General features: G+C 35.7%; 2 protein-coding genes and 2 long non-coding RNA genes across 5 annotated transcripts; 3 read left to right on the top strand and 1 right to left on the bottom strand.

Annotated features, from left to right (window-relative positions):
• The first annotated feature begins 4,493 nt into the window (after positions 1-4,493).
• On the top strand, positions 4,494-5,561 carry LOC144569760 (uncharacterized). Its single transcript, XM_078320230.1, has one exon. The coding sequence runs from the start codon at positions 4,494-4,496 to the stop codon at positions 5,559-5,561; it is 1,068 nt and encodes a 355-aa protein (XP_078176356.1).
• A 1,874-nt stretch (positions 5,562-7,435) lies between these two features.
• LOC144569249 (uncharacterized) lies at positions 7,436-11,880 on the top strand. 2 transcript variants are annotated; one of them, XR_013516026.1, is made up of 4 exons: positions 7,436-7,605; positions 7,734-7,835; positions 10,735-10,835; positions 11,507-11,880. It is a non-coding gene; the product is annotated as an uncharacterized LOC144569249 (long non-coding RNA). The 2 variants fall into 2 exon arrangements; XR_013516025.1 differs by lacking the exons at positions 7,436-7,605; positions 7,734-7,835 and having other exon boundaries at positions 9,568-10,835.
• LOC144569245 (cycloartenol synthase-like) lies at positions 9,334-18,453 on the bottom strand. The gene is made up of 18 exons (XM_078319499.1): positions 18,222-18,453; positions 17,726-17,902; positions 17,420-17,506; positions 16,998-17,186; positions 16,472-16,556; positions 16,232-16,398; positions 15,205-15,393; positions 14,604-14,717; positions 13,403-13,522; positions 12,857-12,979; positions 12,666-12,764; positions 12,496-12,552; positions 12,185-12,231; positions 11,957-12,100; positions 11,496-11,673; positions 10,879-10,959; positions 10,243-10,326; positions 9,334-9,561 (listed from the first exon to the last, which is right to left on the bottom strand). The coding sequence occupies exons 1-18, from the start codon at positions 18,414-18,416 to the stop codon at positions 9,442-9,444; spliced, it is 2,256 nt and encodes a 751-aa protein (XP_078175625.1). The 5' UTR covers positions 18,417-18,453; the 3' UTR covers positions 9,334-9,441.
• Positions 12,979-16,951, top strand: LOC144569248 (uncharacterized). Its single transcript, XR_013516024.1, has 3 exons — positions 12,979-14,013; positions 14,425-14,726; positions 16,446-16,951. It is a non-coding gene; the product is annotated as an uncharacterized LOC144569248 (long non-coding RNA).
• Positions 18,454-21,732: the final 3,279 nt, after the last annotated feature.

Raw genomic sequence — 21,732 nt, 5'->3', positions numbered from 1 at the left:
AAGTTTAGAGAATAAGAGAAAAAATAGACTTTGAAAGATCTGACTTATTTCTAGGCAGACTTTCAAAATTAGAACAAAAGTTTTCTTGTTATGATCTCACTTTTGACCTATATTTGATCGCCAGTTCTAAAATTTAAGACATTAGTTAGACTTTTAAAGTTCAATTTCTGATTCATAAATATTTTCAATGTAAATTTTAAAGTGTTAATTTTAATTTATTTTTTCAAGCACATTTTTTTTTTATAATTTTATGGGCACGATATATGCATGTGATAATTATGTTAAAAGTAACAAATATAAAAATGAGTTGGGAACGCCAAGGGGTACTCCAAGCAATGAGATATTTCCTTACTCTATCTCTCTTGTCTCTCGAAAAGTGTTAATTATACGGCGTATAAATCAGTCGATTATTTTAAAACTGGTGGTCTTAATTTTAATTGGTTCTCTCTAATTTAGAGGAATTTAGTGCCTAATAGTTTTGATTTCAGTGCGGAGAGGAAGAGAGTTATTTTACTCTGGGAACTTGAACCAAGTGGTTCAAGCGTTTTCGTTTGCTTAACAACGGATGTTTCCTCGTGTTTTTTTTAAAGGTAAGGTAGCAACTTGCTATCTTACGGATTTTCATTGATAAAAAAAATATTTACAAGCCATAGAAGACGGTTCAATAATCAAAAAAGAAAAAGTGAAATTTATTTACACCTTGTTTTTAACAATTTTTACTCTATTGGTGAACTTCGCCGACAGTTTCTCGAGCCAATATCAATGTTGGCTTGGACTGTTGGGAAAATATCCTTCTGTTTCATTTGCGCCATAAAATTTTTCTCGTGTTATATTGTGATATTGATGAGTGCTGCGGTGAATCTCCCAAAGCAAAGGATTAAAATCTAATGCCTCGTTATTTTATTTAACGAATATAAGATTATAAATACTTTTATTTATTTATTATCGACATGATAATTATAATTGTGTAAAATTACACTAATTGTAAAATTTACACTGATTTCCGTGCATATAATTAAATGGTTGAACCAAAAGATAATATCCAAATCTAAATCCAACAGAACGTTATAACTTATAACAGCTGCACTGCTGCAGTATAGCAATATAGTATCTGGGTTTATTAAAAAAAATAAAAAAAAAAAGACAACCGTACGGGCCGTCCTATCAAAATCAAAAGACCCAAAAAATATTTTAAGTAAGACAAACATGTGTCTCCATAGCATAGATTAAGGCTTAGAAAAACGATCCCTCCATTGACCATTGTACTTCAGCGACCTCCAGTTCATACGCACATCTACGAATCTTTACACTCTACTTAATTTTATATTTTAATTAAGAAATATATTAAGGTCTTATCCTATTATATATATATATATATATATATTTTTTTTTTTTTTTTTTTTTTTTTTTGTGGCGTAGTATTATGTCTAAATTTGTATTCTTTTTCAAAGAACTCTGTATTACTATCGCAATTTTATAATATTCAAATTTGTTCAAAATTTTCCGGTAATAAACTTCACTTTTCAGTCTATTGACCAATTAGTTAGGATTTTTACTACAAGCAACCAGATACAAAATCAACCAAACACACCAAGAACAAATTAAAAATACAAGTAGTGACCCAGAGTCAAGAAAAGAGTCTGACTCTATAATATTCGTTAATCTTTATTTGTAATCTCTTGCAAATCTTCTCTCTCATTGTACGTACTTCATAGTTCATTCTCCCCCGTCAAATGTCAAATGTGAATCAGTTAATCTTTATTTGTTGAGCCCAGGACTCCAGGAGATGCGTAGAGCATTCTATGAATCCTCAGAGTCAGAGATGATCCTATTTTAGCCCAGGAAAAACACTGAAATTGCTCAAAAAACTAAGAACTTGCGTTTCCTGGGTGGGGCGATTGCGGGCCACACACGGTTCAGACTTGAGATCTTACAAACCGAGGTGGGTGCGGGTCATAGTGGTCGTTGCAGCCATACTCGTATAGTCGTATCCGACACGGGTACTGCAGTTGTCGACCTGGCAGATAGCTAAAGAGGATGCAGCTGGTTGCAAGTTACAACGATGGTTGCGACCTACCTGCATCCGAACTTGATTATTCCCCTTTGAATCGTTTTGGCATGGTTACTTAATTCATATGCTTACTGCAGTTTGGTATACAGATCATTCTAGAAAAAAGTCTCTAAGTTGCCTTGGTCATTTTGTATACAAGCAACTAGTTAGTAACAAATTCCGTCCTTACATCTCAGTTCAGGCTCAGATCTGTGTTAGTTGCTACTTGGTACTGGTGGAGACCAAATAGTGCTTGTGGGAATCAGTGCCATTGGCATGTACTGGCCCAGACCAGTACCGAGTCTGCATCTTCTGCATTAACTCAGAATCGGAGCCAATCCGGCTCACGCCTATGACACACACGGCCCTTTAATATTAGTGCAGATCTCAATCAGACGGTTCAGATCTATTAATGCACGTTCCGTTAATGCAAAGGATACGAATTCGTACCAACTGGTACAGCTGTACCAGGAAGCAATGATGTAAAGGTGAACAAGAGGGAGTCTTGGAGCTCTTATTTTTCTATTAGCTCTCTGCTTAGTGATTTACCATGATGTTTTAGAAATAGCTAGCCTTCAGCATCCAACTTGACATGTAGTTTTGGCAACAATTTTGCATTTGGACACCTAAAAAAAAAAGAAATTTTGCATTTGCCCTTGCAGTATGTTAGATCTCCATCATCGCAAAAATGTTAAGATACACCACAGACTAGCAACTTACTCTTCAGAAAGCTTCTTGGCATTTTCTCAAAAGGCATTTCAAGTCATATTATGACCTATGTGCACTGGCGTACGTGGTACATGTCAATATTCAGTACTCGTTTTCATGCTTTTGAAAAAGTACTCTTCTACTCGTTAAATTTTCAATTCTAATCAAAATTGTTGTGTACCAGTTAAGTCAAGTACCTGTTGTGTGAACTCTTATTCCCGAAATTTTTAAAAATACCATTTTATTAAAATTAATAAATCAAAACGCCACGGAGTGGGGGAAATTGTAAAATTCGCATGGCCGCTTCAAGGGGAAGCGGGCAGCTAGAACCGGGCCGCTGCGAGGGGAAGCGGGCGATTATATGGGCCGCTTCTAGGCCCAGCGGGCACAGTGGCCGCTTAGGGAGGCAGAGGGCACCCTGTGCAATTTATTTATATTACAGAGTTGAGAGAGAGATTCATTTCACGTTATTTTCACCATTCTTCTCAGCTGAACCGTAAGTTTTTTATTTTCTATCTTTTTAAAAAAATTCAGTATTTATAATTAATTTAATTAATTTTTAATTTTAGGTTTTCTTATACTCATACCAAATGGCTGTTATGGTATCTATTTACACTGGTGGTGAGATTTTAACAGGCCCTAATGGGGTTTATTACAGTATCGGGCCTATTTCTGTGATACCGGTAATCTCGGGTGCTGATTTGTTGGTTCTGAAATCGACTATTTCTCAAAACCTCGGATTGAATCAGGATCGATATGACCTTAATATTCGGCCAAAATTAGCATGCCCACTGGTTCAGGCCAAACTTGGTTCCAACTTTTTCCTGTTCAGAATGATGGAGTCTGGCCGGTACTGTACAACCAGACAATTAGTTTTTCTGGGGGTGGATACAAGATAATTGAACTCTTTGTGGAGATTAACCGAGTCCAGCGTCCTAACCCCCTTGCAAGGTTAATCCGGGGTGCTAGTCGGGCTAATGCGTCAACCTCCTCAAGTCCAGTGTCCCAACACCCTTTCCAGATTGACATGCCTGAAAGTAGTAATGCCCCAGTTCAGGAGGGCCGACGGTCTATTAGTCGGCCCTCCCGTCGATCCCGAATCCCTTTGCCGATTGACATGCCTGAGAGTAGTCAAGCCCCAGTTCAGAGAGACCGACCGTCTAATAGTCGACACTCCCATCGATCCTGAGCCCAGCCTTGTGATCCGGAGGAAACTGAGGGAACGGTGGATCCGGAAATACAAGAGGCAGAGGAAAATTGGGGGGGTGTTGATCCTGATTACATGAGCGATCATAGTGGCACAGAAGATACGAGGCCTGTGCTCGGGCAGAGAAAAAAATTCAAGGTTGATAAAGGGTTTCGGATAATGGGTCGCGAGGTTGAGCACCCGATTGCAGCTTTCAATGACCTGTCAGGTTTTCAGAAAGAAAATGTGGGGTTATTTGGTAGACATGCAGAGTTTGAGAATGAATTGTCAGAGGGACAAACCTATGATTCAAAGGAGGAAATGAAAGCTGCAATTTACAAGTTTCACATTCTTTATAATAAAGAGATTATGAATACGCACAGTGACAAATAACGGATTAGGTTCAAGTGCAGGGACCCCAGATGTGGTTGGTACATTAATGCAAGGGTCACTGGTTTTGGTACACAATGGAAAGTATCCAGGTGCCCAACAAAACATGTTTGTCATGCGAATGCCACAAGAATAGATCATGCACAGTTGACCGCTGCTATGGTTGCCAATTGCATCTCGGTGCACATGAGAAATGACGTAGATTTGAGTATCACTGCTGTCAGAATGGCTTGTGCACAAACGTACAACGGTCAGGTACCAGCGTACAATAAATTGTGGCGTGGAAGGGAGTTGGCAATTGCCCGCCAATTTGGTAGTTGGGAGGGGTCATATGCGCTTATAGTCCCCTTATTGGAGGCAATTAAGCGAAAAAATCCAGGTACATTATTTGATGTTACCTCATATCCAACTGGTGAGCTTGGACCTTACAGGTACTTTAATAGGGCGGCTTGGGCATTTGGACCATGCATAGAGGCTTTCCAACACCTGAGACCTGTCATCACTGTGGATGCCTGTTTCTTATCAAGCCGGTACAAAGGTAAAATGTTGATTGCAACCAGGTACGATGCAAAAAATCAGCTCCTCCCGTTGGCTTTTTCATTGGTAGATACAGAGAATTTTGAAGATTGTGCATGGTTCATGCAATGGTTGAGGCGCAATGTAATTCGCTCTAGGTTTGTGTGTGTCATCACTCATAGGGGTAAGGGCATAAAAAATGTGTTTCGACAGGATGATCTGGGATGGAATGAGGAAGATGAGGATGAGTGCGTTCATCGTCTTTGTGCTACTCACATAGCAGAAAATATGAAAAATAATCATTGCAATGAACAAGCAATCAAGTACTTCAGGACATGTGTGGCGAAGAGAAAGATGAGGAGATATGAGCAAGGAATGCAAGCAATGGGAGATGTATGTGATCGGGCTCTGAATTGGTTGGACGGTGTGGGTAAGTATCTAGATCAAGATGAGAACGAATGTCCTAAACCATGGAAGATATTCCAGGCGTTGGATGAGGGTTTCCGTTGGGGAATTATGACGATGAACGGGTCCGAGTCGCTCAATAATGTTTTTAGATCTTCTTGTAGGTTGCTGATAGCAGCAATAATTGAGGACACGTTTTACAAATGTCAGCAATGGTTTGCTCAAAGGAGGACAAAAGAGCAATTTGAAGCAAGCCAGGGTCAACAGTTCTCATGCCGTGTGCACGAGGTATTTTATTTTCATTAAATTATTTTATTTTTGTAATTTTTATTAAATTGTTCTATTTTTCGTAGTTGATTAACAAACGGTGCGGGAGGTCACAATCTATGACGACGTTCGGTGGATTTGGCAACTGGAACGAGTTTGAGATAACATCCACACAAGAGAAAGTTAATGCATACATTAAAGACGCTTCTGGCCGGTTTACCAAAGCGAATTATAAATACATGGTGGTAATCATGGATGAGAACACGATTACATGCACATGCCAGAAGTCGCAATTAAACAGAATACCGTGTTCTCATGTTCTGGCAGTGTGTCGTCTCCAAGACATTGACCCTGGAAGGTTTGTACATTACTACTACCACATGCAAACACTTATCAACACATGGCTGGGTGAATGGCATGTGTATGACAATCAGTCTGAGTGGCCGGAAAATGAAGGCCCAATCCTTGTTCCAAATGACAAAAATATTACCTTGGGTCGAATGCGAGTTAATAGGATTCCGATGTGGCTTGATTTACTTCATAATAGAAGGAGAGGACATCAGACTCGCCGGGATACACAAGAACAACAAAACAGAGCTGCTCGAGATGCACGAGGTAGTTAACTCATACATTTTTGTTATTAAATTTTCAGGTTGAGAAAGAGGCAAGCAATGTATTTTTATCCACTAGTCAAGTTTAGACTGTGATTGCATTACTCGTTTGTTGTATTAACATGCAGACACTTATTTAGGCGCACTATTATTGTTTGTTTTGATTTATTTGTGATTTATTTGTTGTTTTATTGTTTGTAACTGTGTGTCCAGACTCCTGAGTCTCTAACATACCGTAGGCAGCTCTCACGATAGGATCATCCATGGAGATGTAAGGAAAGTACGTACCGGGATGATACTGTGTGGAGGTGCCAGCAAAGTCTGGAATGGGAGCTGCCAGGAAAGTGTGGAAAGGGGTTCGACATAGTGAACCCTGGTAGATATGCAGTTGGAATCGACTGGGTCGGATCATAACCTGGAGAATACAAACCATCAGGGTTTGGGTCGATATTGAATACAAACAAGTTATGCATCATTTTTTTTTTTTAAAATGCACAAGTTGTATATATTAAAAAAAAATTACCTGCTTAGAGAAAAACTGAGTAGGGATCTGCTCCTGCGTAGAGAAAATTAATTTTGGTACAATTCCATAATTAATTTGGTTACTAAATAATTACATGATCACAAATACTAAATATTTACCTTACTCCTACTCCTACTTTAAACTAAAATTCAAATTTAGAAAGAAGAAGAAAATTACCTGATTTGAAGGGATGGCTCTCAAATGAATCGTATCAAAAAAACGAGACAGTGGGGATTATTTATATTTACCATGGCCGCTGGCTCCCCTGCCGGTGTGGCTGCTACCCCCCAAAGCGGTCCAGCCCGCTGGGCCTAGAAGCGGCCCAAATAATTGCCCGCTTTCCCTTGAAGCGACCCGGTTCCAGCTGCCCGCTTCCCCTAGCAGCGGCCATGCGAATTTTAACATTTCCCCTCCGGAATGGTGTTTTGGTTTATTAATTTCTAAAAAATGGTATTTTTAAAAATTTCGGCTCTTATTCGTTTAACTGCATGTCAATTAGGAGTCTGGCACCGCAATGCCCTGGAGCTTGGATCTCTTTTCAACCTCCAAATTAGATAAAAGTGTTCGATATTAATTATAAAATAGTAGACATTGTTCGATACTTGATGATAATTTGACAATTTAATGTTTTTTAGTTAAATTAAGGAAGTTCACGAATCCCATATCTACAATTTGTGTTCCTGAGGTTTGAATATGAGACAACTTGAAAATCAGTCTCACAGCTCACCATAAAAGGTATCAAGCAATCTTGGGCCCTAAGCCCACAAAACATTCTAACCTGAAAACTGAGCAAGTATGCACGACAGCACGAATGTAATGTTAACGCTCCCTCTCCGTTCCCCGATCTCCCAAACCTCGTCGAATGCGGACGCGCCTCCAACGGGATTCTTCGACATGGGTTATTCTCACCTCTTTGGAGGTGACAATCTCACGAAGTTTCACATGGGAGGTAAATTGACGGCTGTTGGTCTCTCAATCAGTTGTTCCAATTGGAATATAAACAAAATTGGCAACCAAAGCTTAGGCCTATACCTGATATTGGCATCCCTCACACAATTTAAATTGTCTTATTGCTAGTGCCTGGAGTGATAGGTTGCATACAAGCTCTAGAGGCAATAAAGATAGCTGCAGATGTTCGGGAACCACTTTCTAGGAGGATACTTCTCTTATGTCAAGGTAGTAAGTTTTTTTTACTTCCTATAACTGATTTTCTGGTTCCTATATGTGATGACTGATATTTTAATTGGTACCGAGTGATTATTTTTATCCGATTCATTTCACATATGCGCTTAGCTCGGTGTGGTTTAACAACACTTAATTTAAAAAATTACCACACTGGATTTGTATTAGACACCATAGTTGAGGTCTATGGTCTGGTCTGAAGGCATGTAGAATGGTACCTATACCAGGTCCTGTGCCAGTTCACGACTGCCATGATCTTTGCATATCTTAAGCTACTGAGGTTTAGGCTCGTCGACATTTTTGTCAAGCTAAATAAAATATCATATATAGATTGCATAATGAATTGCAGCTCCCGCTCCCGGTTTTAAGTACCAGTACTGATTCTATTCAATTTACATGCTTTCCTAGCTTAAGAACTCAGAATTCATAAATGCAAAAGATAAGTTTTAGAGTTTTCAGTTAGTAGCATAGTCCTAATATAATCATATTACTTTGGTCCTTATTGATTTTTGTTGGTATGTGTAATAGTTGCCCCATAAGCCCAAATCATAAGTGTGTTGGGAAAAGAAGATTATTGATAAGACATTATACTTGACATAGCTTATAGAGAAGTTAGTATCACAGACATGATAAAGTGAGTCTCTGACGGACTCAGTTAATAGCGCATTCAAAAGAACCAACCCGGCGATCTTCTCTTTCCTAAAAAAAAAGAATTGTTTTCTTAAAAGGAATTGGGTTTCAATATACATGTGCATTGCCTTAATTATGGTCAGAAACTTTATTTACTGAATTGAAACTGTATTTATCGTGAACTATTTGTTGTCTGTTTGTATATAAGGAAATTAAGAATTTTCCTCAGTTGTATGTATTTCACCTTTTGTAGAAGTCGACTGCAATATACTGACGTTTTCTTTCTTCTTATCATTTGAATTGTCCTCTTAATTGTAATAACTATAATAAAACACTGAAGTCTTCTTATCATTTGAATTTTTCCTCTTAAATGTAATAACTATAATAAAACACTGAAGTCGTGTTCAATATGTTAAACTAAGATGTGATAAACAGATGTACTTGTCAAAAGATCCCTACGGTCATGTTTGTTTGTGGAGTAAAGTTAATGATGATTAAATTGCTTTCTCCATGTTACTCTTCATATTTTACATCTTGTTTGGTAGTATGAATCATTGCTTAAATTAATCCATCTAGAGGAGTAATGTGTTGGGAAGTGAACCCTACAAGTGTGGAGTACGGGGTTTACTCCACCTTTTACTCCACAACCAAACATGACCTACAGGATCAATCACAATCAATGAATCAAATCATTGAAATTTCAGCTCTTGATCTTCCAACTCCAAATTTTGGACTTCTAGATACGAGAGCATTCCATATAGATTTAACAGTTCAGATTTGTCATCTGGAGTTTCAACCAAGATTGTGCAGAGAAAAATAAAAAAGACTCCTTGTTCAACGAAAAAAAAATATATATATATATATATCTATATATATATATATATATATTTTGGTTCTTACAACTTGATAGGCAATATGCAAATAAAATTAAGTTGAAATTATTTTACAATGAAAATAATATACATATAGGAATTTATGTGGTGTTGGAGACGACAACTCTTTTATTATATTCTCCAAGAGCCCAAATCGGAAAGATGTTTCGATACGCCATATAATTTAGGAACCCAAACTTCATGAAGCTCCCCATCATTTCCTAATAGTACAAAATCAACTTGTATTATTCCCAAACATCCAGCAAATAAGTACAATTGCGGATGGGATATATATATAGAGGTTGGCTACTCTACTTGCATAAGCATATGAAGGCATATGCTTATAAGTCAATTTTGCGTTTTGAAAGTCCAAATAGTCGATCTGAAGCGCTTAACATGTTCTTCATATTAAAATGTGCTTGGAGACCAAATTTTACATTTTTTGGAATTTTTTGACTATTTTTTTAGAATATTTCAAAATCACAGTTTTTCAGATTTTTTTTACCATATTTAAACTCTGTTTTGAAAAATTATAAAAAAATAATAATTTTTTTTTTAAAAAATGTAAAATTTGGTCTGCAAGCATATTTTAATATGGAGAACATGTTGAGCGCTTCAGATCAACTATTTGGACTTTGAAAATGCAAAAATGACTTGTAAGCATATACCCTCATATGCTTATATAAGTAGAGTAGCCAACCTCTCTCTCTCTTTATATATATATATATATATATATAGCTGGTTGCTAGTCATTTGTGGGTGCTGTATTGGTTGTGATGTCAAACCTTTCTTTCAAAAATATGTAATAAAAAAATAACTGTTGATTGAGTGAAATATTACGGCTTGACCCTCACCTTTTTCTTTAAGAAAATTATAACTGTTGGTTTAGTAAGTTCATGTACCTGTTGGGGGAAGTCTCCGTTGTCTAATTGTATGTCAATTAGTAGGCTGGCTGCATGATGCAATGGTGTTGGATCTCTTTCAACCTGAAAGTTGATAGTATACTATATGTTGGATGGTGTTTTGCACATATTTGGTGCTTACTTAAAACGGAAACAAGAGTTAAGTGAGACTTGGATAAGCATAAGTTTTGGTTTAGACTTGACTGGCATTATGTGTGTCCAATGCCAGAACATAATATTTATTCGACAAATAATCATACTCGAAAGAAAATTTGAAAATAGAAAAATGGGCATTCATTTTCTTAAAACCCTGCAAAACCTCAGAATACCATATAATCCCTTTAAATTTAGAAGTAGCATGATTCCACCTAAAAACCATCCAACTTTATCATTGGTGACCTTGAAAGTATAGCTTAGCAACCCTTTGCACTTGCGGAAGAGAATTTTTTTTTCCCTTAAATTAAGATCTTGATTTTTTTAAGGGTAAAATAGCCCTCTCTGCTTGTGGATGTTGGTTTGCTACTTCTGTAAGGGCATCCATATTAATTTTCTGGTTTTTCTGGGCTCCCGATGATATTTGTTACTTTTAAAAGGTACACATGAATTTTTTTACATAATTAAGTGACACGGTAAAACCTGGCCAGCTTTTAGAAGTGCGAGCATTGCCCATGCTGTGTTCACCAAATTTGATTTATTTCCGACTAGATTTGTGTATTCCTGGAAAATATATATGAATATTGTGCTTGAGACATCCAAATGTTTGAACTTAAGCAACAAGTTTAACCAAGATTGTGCAGTAAAAGTTTAAGAACTAAAAGAAATTTTACTTATTGATGGGTTCAAACTAAATTACCTAACTATAATTTTATGTTGGTAAAAACAATCTCAAACAAAATAGGTTATGAGTCTGTTCTGACCGGTACAATTCCGAAATTTAGCATAGCAATACTTTACAAATCAACTTTTCAAGGTTTTCATGTTGAAATGCAAAATCTTTGAAATCCAACTTTTATTTTTATTATAATAGGAAGCAGGTGTTACTTCAAAATTGGAGTTCTGTATGTATGGATTAAAAGTCAGAAATAAAGGGGTGTGTGTTGGGGGGGGGTTATGTGGTAAGTAAGTCTACACGCTACCCAGGACTATATTTTTTTTTGAATAAAAGTGGGTATCCAACACATCTGTAGTTTTATACCCAGGACTACTTAATTTGATAGATTTTACTTGAACAATGTATATTCCAAAAACTTTGCCTGTTTTGTAGAAGAAAGATAACTCTCGCCCCAGCCTCCATCATGCAGTTGTTTTGAAAGGAGAAATGCACAAGCCTTGCGAATGACCACACAAGTTTCATAGCTTTTCCCAGCTGCCAATAGAGCTTCCATGCCAAACCATGTTCCATAAGTGTAGCACACTCCCCATGATCCAAACCTACATATGCATAAAGTAATTGTCCCGTGTATACCAGCTAGTATTTATAGATGAGTTGGTTACTTAGTGAAGTCACTTATTTATGTGGTTGGTTTTATAGATTATACTGTCTGCTGTGATAAACCTCAACTAAGATGGTACAGACCATTCCCTGGCAACCTCCAATAATAAAAAAAGCATAAAACATGAAGTTATAAAAGAAAAAGGGTAATCACCAAAATAAAGGAAATGAATGAAAAAGAAAGAAAAGTAAACAAGTTGGATGCAACAGAAGAATCCTTACCATGAACCATCATCATTTTGTGTTTTCTGAATGTAATCTGTCGCCCTTTTTATGCAGTTCTCTATTTCATCACTGCGGTGTAAGGGATATTTCTCTTTAAACAGCACCAATGCCTGGATAGCTGATGACGTGCATTCCACATACCTGAAATTCTTTGAGTTTCATACTTCTTTTTCTTGGCTCCAAAATTGTAGTGGAAGTCTTTTATGAAAATTTTGCAATTCTTACGGATATTCCACCATAGTGTCTGCGAACATGTCTGTCATGTTTAATGCCTATCATTAAAATAAAAAAAGGAAATGAGTTAACAAGTCCAATGTACTACATCAGAAAGCGAGTTTAACTCAAATAAATGGTAGATATATATAAATGTCTCAGTTTGTGCTTGAGATAAAAATATAAAATCCCTTGCATTTCTAGTTGTGATGGTAGTAATTTCTGCTTTTGTTCATCAATCAATTTGGAATCTACTTCCAAATTGCAGGAATGCTAAGCAAGAAAAAGAAACTAGATTTTGTAATTGTTAATGCACATAATACCTCAACCCATGGATATGTTCGTTGTAATTCCCATGTAGCGAAACCACCATTAGGATTCTGCATAAATATTTTCTGGTTTTTGAGTCAAGAAAATAATGCGACTCCGAAATGTATCTTTCAAATATCAATAAAGGAAAAGAAAATGGAACAACAGCAGAGAAAAAAAGTACCTGCAAAGACATAATTATATTAACAGCTTCGTACATGCTTTCTCTTGTTGCATGGTCACCAACAAGGTCTGGTGAAATTCTTGACAACAGTAACAATGCCTGTAGAATAGCAAAATCAATATAATAACTGTTTTGAAGTTCCCTATGCAAACTGTCATAGCTTAACAGAATTTTCATTTTATCAATGGAACCTTGAGAGCCTCTGCTGTACAGTCTGAAACAGCCCATCCTTCATCTGCGGTTGCAAAGCCCCAGCCACCTTTAGAGATATGACGATAATAACCACCAAAGTCACCTGTAGGGTTGTCCAATAACTAAAAAACAAAGGGTATCATCATAGACTAAGTTTGAAATTATTTTCAAAATTTTCATTAGATATTTTACTCACTCACTCAAAGTGAAATACCTGATTATTGGCATAACAATTTGCTTCTCTAATCACTTTTTTTATTGAATTTCTTAGTGGTGGAGCTAAGTGAGCTCCCATTGGGGTCAATTAACCCTACCGGATAACTAAAAAGACCCTACATTTTGTATGAATTGGTAGCTTTATTTTATGAAAAAAATTTAAATCTTCTTTTATTTGACACCACAGAAGGGGAATTTTGGCTCTGCTGCTATTCTAAGTGCAATAGCTGGTGAATATATATCAGGCATAGTTGAATTGTTTAACTGAGAATGAAAAATACTTTTAGAAATCAAGAACATAAAGTTCAATTTATTTGTGATCAATTTACCTGTGAGGCTTTTATGAAATCATGAGCTTTTCTTAGTGTATTCCCTTTCTCTTTAGCAAGGTCACATGCTAATATTGCTTGAACTGCTAAAGCTGCATCCCATGACTGACTTGACGATGCCTAAGTATAATATAGGAAAAGGACGAGATTTAAATCTTGAACAATTGTATAAAATATACTAAATAAAGTTTGCATAAGTTTGACAGCATGTCGTTGTTAACCCTTAAAGGTCCCAACATTGAGCTGCTTCAGAACCATAGCGCTCTTATGGTTAACTTTTCAAGAAGAATTGGAAGTGCACCCAAAAACTGCAGTTACTCTTACGGTTAATTTAATTTGAAATACCATTCTTTTTTTTTAATTGATGGATTAAGTTCAAGACTATGAAATTTTTTGTAAACTTCAATTGAAAAATAAATTTTGCTGGTATTTTTTTATCATTTGTATAACTAAATCTTTAAATGGGTCGAAAGCACCCGTTTCATATACAATTCCATGACATACCAGCCAACATCAATCTGGTGCCAGCTCCTGTATTGGATGGTGTAACAGGCGCAACAAGGGGTTCTAACGAATCAAATTGGTACGGTTCTGGGTCGAGTTTCGGTCAGGTAGACATTATTTATTATTTACGCTATATGGGTCTGACCTGATCCGACCTGTATACTTTAGATTTACCTGTGCCTGATCCATGAAGGAACAGAACTTGTATAACCTTTTCTGAGACAGTAATCAAACTGGGTGGTTCTTTGATGGACCATATCGGTTTTGGTCAGGTGTAGGTTATTCGTCCAGTCGGGTCATTTATTTGAAACCTAGGTACAATGGTTCTGAACTCCTGTATTGGGCTAATTTTAATGAAATAAGATGTATTACACTCCAAAACTAAAATACTAACTGAAAACTTTATATCAAATAGCTGTTCTATAATTATAATGGAACTAGAGAAGGGATGTGTTCTTGTTTCAGGGATGAGAACGGATCAAGGTTTTCTTACAGCTTTTACTTTTCCTGTTTTATAGTTGGACTTCCATTCTTGTGGTGTTATTTTTTCTTTCTGCTGCAGACAAGGGAAGTACCTTTTATTTCTCATTTCTTCCATAGTTTTTTTTTTTTCTATTGTAGTTTCAACTGAAATCTATACAAATTAGAATTTTCGTAATTTGAAGGATTTTAAAACACCATAATTGAACAATTTTACCCTCATCTTCATGCCATCTTCACCAATCCATAGGAAATCTGGTATTCTTGCAAGATGGTCCTCGAGGTTCTTGCTATTTGGATCCCTCACTTTACAACAGAGTGTCCTAAGGAACTGTTCAAGGTAACTATGAGCTTAATTTATCTTTGCATAAAAACCTTCCAATCATTTGTAATTGCATTGTTACCATGTAAATCAAAGTTTATAAAACGCCCAAGAGTAATTACATATTATTATGCATGTTTCTTGTCTTACTTTGGCCCTTAGGCACCATCTATTTGGATTTGTGGAAAAAGTATGTTTTTCATTGTGTTATACCTTCATAATCATACTTATAGGAGTTCATGGAATTTTGCTTTCTTGTCAGTGTCATTGAGTAGTGATATAGTGCCCCCGACTATGACCTCCTATTTTACCCATTATCACAACACACATACCCCACACAGTCAATCGTTTGGGGGGGGGGGGGGGGTATATTTTTCCATTCAAACATTACGCTAAACACTTGCATTACTTCTGCCAATCATATATAGGCTCCTCTCCAAAAGAATAAAGCTACTTCAAATATACAAAGAATTACTAGCAATGCTGAAATACCTACCTTTTCAAATGCCCCCATGCATATGTACCTTGTGTTTTCATCTTCATATTGTAGGTATTTCTCAATTGCATCTAGTGCTCTTTTTCTCACTAGTGAAATGGGCCAAGTGGTAAAAAGAGGTTCACCTATTTTGTATAGGCCTTCACACAAGTTTTCTTGAAATCTTGAGCGTGGTAGGAAACTGTCTTCCTACATTCAGATTCCATGAAATTTTGATAAGAAAAAAGCATAAATAATGAGGAAGCTATAGCTAGAATACTTCTTCTTAGGCTGGAAATGATACTCAACCAGAATCAGCAACACATGGACTTCCCAAGAGGTCACCCATCCTAGTACTACTCCTGGCCAATTTGTGAGGGTTTCCTTTCCATAAGAGGCTGTTTTTTTTACCGTTGGCTTGCCAAGCCTATAGCCAAAATACATACAAAAAATGGGAGAATTTCATGTATAAAACTCAAAAACTTCAAAATAACGTATTCCTCCCTCCGAAGTTCATAATCTCATATTTGCCCTTCTAAATTTCAAAAATTCACAAATTTACCCATTTTATTGTCTATTCTATCAAAACTCATCTTAATTTTATAAAGTATCCATTTTACCATTTATTAAAAAAATAAAAAATAGGTAGCTTATTTAAGAAAAAAATGTCAGTATTGTAATTGGTTAGTTTCCGATGGCAAATAATTCATTTCTCTATTTTGATGCATATACAAGTGAATATCTAAATATCACCATATATATGTCAGAAGTAGACAAATTAGCAATTTGCTCTCAGAAACCGACCAATTAGAAGGCTGACATTTTTCTTAAATAGGCTATGTTTTTTTTATTAAGGGCAAAATGGATATTTTAGAAATTTAAAATGAGTTTTAATAGAAAATAAAATAAAATAAAATGGGTAAATTTTTGAGTTTTTGAAATTTAGAAGGGTAATTATGATATTATGAATTTTAGAGGGAAAATACATAATTTGGAAGTTTTTGAGGGGTATATTAAATAAAAAAAAAAAGCAAATCAAGAATATTACCTTAGCTCGCAGTTTCCGTGCTTGGTTCCAATCTATGCTGTGGTATGGTTGAATGTGCAACTCTTCTCTCAAGGATAGCACTATCTTTGTGATCGGACCAACAAACCGCTTTCCATATAAATATAACATTGCTACCAGAATCAATCTTATTCGGCAAAAGAATTTCCCTGTATTACAAAATGGCAGTTAACATAAGTTCCTCCTGCACTATTAGATACCATGATATGCCAGGTATCATACCTGGATGGATGGGCAAAAAGGATGGAAGAAGAAAAAGCTCTGGCGGCATCGGATTCACACCCGACCATTCATATGCCCCAAGCACCTGTTAGAAATTTGCATTAGAGGTCACAATTTTAACTTCATTAAATCCCTGACAGTTCTTCACCGGGAATTCCATGCACTCCATAATGTGGTAGAACTAGATTGCAAAGGTATCAGCCTAGAAAGTCCCTTTCTTTTACATGTTGATAAATAAGAAAGGCAAATTGGGACTCCTTGCTGGGCCATATTATAGGTTATATTATAGGCCTTTAAAACAATTGTGTGGGAAGTCAATATATTATAGGCCTTTAAAACAATTGTGTGGGAAGTCAATATATTATAGGCCTTTAAAACAATTGTGTGGGAAGTCAATATATTATAGGCCTTTAAAACAATTGTGTGGGAAGTCAATATATTATAGGCCTTTAAAACAATTGTGTGGGAAGTCATATTCGGCCACATACATATGTGTTGGTGGCTAATGAAAAAACTAATTAATTACCGAGAGAACAAGTTTTCCCCATGATGCTATCATAGTGACTCCACCATGATCATTGATCCATTTTCTTGCCTCATGCATGGCATTGTCATCAGCCTCTTCTCCAAGGAGCCTTAAAGCAGTGTAGTTTAGAGCAGTACAGATCATGCAACTGGGCATCTCTGCCTGTAGACCCCAACCACCGTCTTCGTTCTGTTATGTAATCATAGAAAACCAAAAACATATATATATATATATAAAGCCTTTATTCTATTGAAAGATGTATAATTCAAAAATTATTATGTATAACAATTTGCTAATTGATGAAAGATCTAGGTCCAGTGAATACGTACGAGTTCTGATTTTTTTTCATGTATTTAGATGGAGTGATGGATTAGCTATATATATTATATTTAAAATTGGTACTTGGTAGTAATCTTTCTTACTTGAAGGTTATACATGTAACGACACAATTCCTTCTGGTGCTCAGAAGATAATACATAAAAAGATTCAGTGACGTAAAGAACAATGACCTGCATCAATTAATTAACCAAATTCATGTGTCACATCGCATGTGTAAATATATATATAACATGTACAATATATATACAAAGTGCCTGACCACCAATATAGCAGAAAAATAAAAGGCTCAAGCAGTACTGAAGGCGAAATGAACTTTATTTAATTAAGAGCAAATGAGCAATACTAAAGTAGGTGAAAAAGAAATATAAATTATAATTAAATAGAAATACCATAATAGGTGTGAGGAATAAAGGTCCGGGAAGATCACCAGGCCAATGTCCGTCCTTTGCCTGAATTGCTGAAAAATAATCAAGTGCTTTGTGCAGAGCCGCTGAAGCTGATTTTTCAGAATTCTCCTCATTTTTGCTTGGTTTTTTGAAATAATCGAAGTTGTTCTCTTTGGCTAGCTGCAGTTTTTTTTTACAAAAAAAAAAAACAAGAAATTTATAACGAGATTGCAATTTGCCAGGATATTTATGGAGGTATTATATATATTTTTTTAGCTCAACATCTCCCAACTTGTGGCTTAGAAATTACACTAAAGGCATTTAATTGAAGACAATTAATATACTGAGCTGTAATGAGTCTAACAAATCTTTTCATGTATTTGAGCTCAAGTCTCCATATATAACCACAAGTGAGATTCTTACAAGTAGGTTATAAATAAACATTTGATATTTTATGATCATAGAGATGGGTTTAGAATAAAATTTAATTAAATTTAACCTGCATCCTTGCAAGTAGATCTTGACTTTGCTTCCGATTGTGGCTATTTAGGTAAAATTCTTTTCGAGCCCTTTCTACTGCTTCTCGATCTTCACTCGATCCGAGCCTTTCATCAAACTCCCATGTTTCTCTTCCAATATTTCCATTGCAAGTTTTCACCAGTGGTCCACCTTGTGCAATTTTAAGCTTCCACATCTTGCAATTGCCACCGATCTGTGCTTGTCAGTGACAAATTATACACTGGTCATTAACTACAATTAATAAAGGATATATCTCTGTGGTTGATTGAGTCTGCACCCATATATACACGGGTAACCACCCCCACCTGTATGGCTGTATCTACAATTAATATATATTAATTTGTTTTTTATGATAAGACCCGTAGGGTATTCACAATATTAAAGGGTCATTAATTGTAGATATATACACCGGTAACTACAGCATTTTGAGTGTGCCACAATAAAATAATGTAGAATAACTTGGAAGCCACGAAATATCTGCTTACGGTAACGTACTACAGCATTTTGAGTATGCCACAATTAAATAATGTATAATTATATATACAACGTATATAGCTAGGGATAATCAATGATACAAGAAGATCGAAATACACAGCCTTGAGATATATCGATATGGTTGGAACTCGAGGATCTTGCTTCTTATATATATTATTATACTAACTTGTTTTGGGATTCATGAAGAATGAATGGATTACTGTGATCAAGAGTCAAGACGTCTGGTTAGCCCATGAAAATTTAACCTTTCAAGAGAGAGATGCTCTTGTGCCTTTCGCTGAGAATTAAAGAATAATACAATTAATTAATATTTTTGTTCAGGCCTGATGAAAAACCACAATCATCCACCACTTTTTTTGTGTGCATTTATTTTCCATCTTAGATTTTAACGAGTTCAAGTTAGGCCCTAGCTTGCTCACGAGTTCAAGCTTAATTAGATTTTAACTCGAATGCTCTAGGTCCAGAATTAACAAGCCGAGTTAGGACCTAGCTCAGACCGATTGAGCTAGCTTGTTGCCACCCCTAGTTGCGTGGGTAGGGTAACACCGTAACACAGACTTATAAATAAGGAATATATATACATGGCCCATGGGCTGCATCCATATTCGTTAAATGCGAAGTCAAATCATACAACTGGACCCTCTAAATTTAAATGGGAATCGGTAACGGCTAATAGTGAACTGCATTGAAGCTTCGATCGGGATATATATTCAAAATTAAACATGATCGCTTAGAAAATCGGTCTTTGATTCAGTGATTAAGATAATATTTTCTATATGAAAGATTATATGTTTAAAATCTGAATGGAAGATATTTTCGTTGTAGCTAATTAAGGCCTAAGAGTAACACAACGTCCTAGCTAATTTCTCTATTAGAAGAAACAAAAAAAATAGTTCTCTTTCTATTGATGATGACTGATGAACGGTTGCTTTATTCCGTGCCTCTCAGCGCGTATTCTTTTGCATTTTGTAGAGACCAGACACTAATATATTTTGAATGGGTTATGCGAATGGTTGATTATATTATAATACACAGCCGTTAGAAAATGTATATTAAAAAAATATTGACGTGTATTTTCAACGAAAAATTTACAGCATGAAAATTTTAAAAAAATATTGTTTTTTTTTTCTAATTCTGTACGAATTAAACATGAAAAGTAACTTGCAAATATTTTCTCTGTATTTTTCTTCTCAAGGATTCAATTTATTGTATTTAAGGGATCTTGAATTGGGGCCAAAATATTTGTTTCCAATAATATTGTAATTAAAACGAATTAGTACATTAGCTAGCATGAATGCAAAAGCAATTAATCTGGATTTTCCACTTTAGAAGTCCAGAATTAGAACCCACCATATATAATCTTAAAATTATGTATTCATTTTATGTAATAATTATCATAGAGATTCAGTACTATAGTTATTTGATGTCATCAATATAACTACATAACCTTAACTTTTAAATGCAAATTAGCTAGTATTGTGATCTGGATTGATCTAGTTAAAACAATTAAATGCAGCTCTGTGCCTTGCGATATGTTGAGGACAAATATAATATTAAATACATGTATGCTAACGTAAACTGAAGTACTAAACTGTCCACTGATGTAAATAAAAGGTCCAAGCGACCAACCGGACGTACGTACAAGAGGAATTTGACCGAATATATATATATATATATGTGTGTGTGTGTGTGTGTGTGTGTGTGTGTGTTCCAGGCACATGGGAGTACATAGTGTTTTGCAAACAGTCCGGTCCGGTCCAAAATTCTTCAGTCTACGGGTCTGGTTCGAGTTAGACAGTATATATTTGGAGAGGATGGTCCAAATCCGTACTAAGGACCATGGTTTAGACCCACACGGATTGATCCGGTCCGGTTCCAGGGGCGGAACATAGTAGTGAGGAAAGGGTGCTAAGCACCCCCTATAGTTTGAAAGTTTGTAGTTTGGTCCATTAAATTTTGTAATTTTTATATGCATTAATATCTTTTAGCCCCCTTTATAAAATGATATTACACTATATTTGATTCTTCAGCCCCCCCAATCTCTATTTTCTAGTTCCGCCAATCTCTATTTTCTAGTTCCGCCCCTGCCCGGTTCGATCGGTTGGTCCACGGGTTAGCACGATTTTGCACAGGTTAACATGGTTTTGACCACGGGTTTAGAACGGTTGAGCATAGTTTTGATCAGGGGTTAGCACAGTTTGACCACAGATTAGTACGGTTTTATACGGGTTAGCACGGTTTTGCACGATTTAGCACGGTTTTGATCATGGGTTAGCACGGCTTTGCACGGTTTAAGCACGGTCCAATACGAACTAAGTCCAAATATGGTCCAGCTGTCCGGTTCATGGGGAATCTATAAATTGGGAAATGGGAATAATTATTTTCCTTTTTTTATTTCAAGAATCTCCATGAGAATTTATCTCCCAAAACTAGGTACTCATTTTAATCAGATGGATAAGCACCCATTAAGAAATATTCCGTATTGTTTCTTTTAATTAGAAACGTTAATTGTAATGATATTATTTGAATTATTGTTTTAAAATTCTCTTCATTAACAGCAAAATAGTTTTCCATTTTGTTGCTTTTTTATAGTATATGTAGGCCTTGAACCATATATATTTCATAAATCAAACAAACAAGAAAAAAATTATTTCTTTTCTCTATATATTATATATACACTTTAATGTTATAATATACACTAACAATAATGATATGATATGTTCAAAATATCTGAGGTATATATATATTATGCGATGATTTGCTTAATGATGCATATTGAGCTTACTATTATTATTTTCTGTAAAAGTTTCAAATTAGCCGGCCAACAAAACTATTCTTTGACTTTACTATAAAAAAACAATATTTTTTTTTAATAAATCCACATATGTTTTCGACAATGTTTTATTCTTATGTCAATTTGCTTGGTGCAAAATAGATAGATGACGGATATAGCAATATTCCAGTTCTATTCTTAGCTATCTAAGAATATTTAGGGA

Source organism: Carex rostrata, chromosome 18 (assembly GCF_964058835.1).
Source record: "Carex rostrata chromosome 18, lpCarRost1.2, whole genome shotgun sequence".
NCBI classification, from domain to species: Eukaryota; Viridiplantae; Streptophyta; class Magnoliopsida; order Poales; family Cyperaceae; genus Carex; species Carex rostrata.
This window is presented reverse-complemented; position numbering and strand designations above follow the sequence as displayed.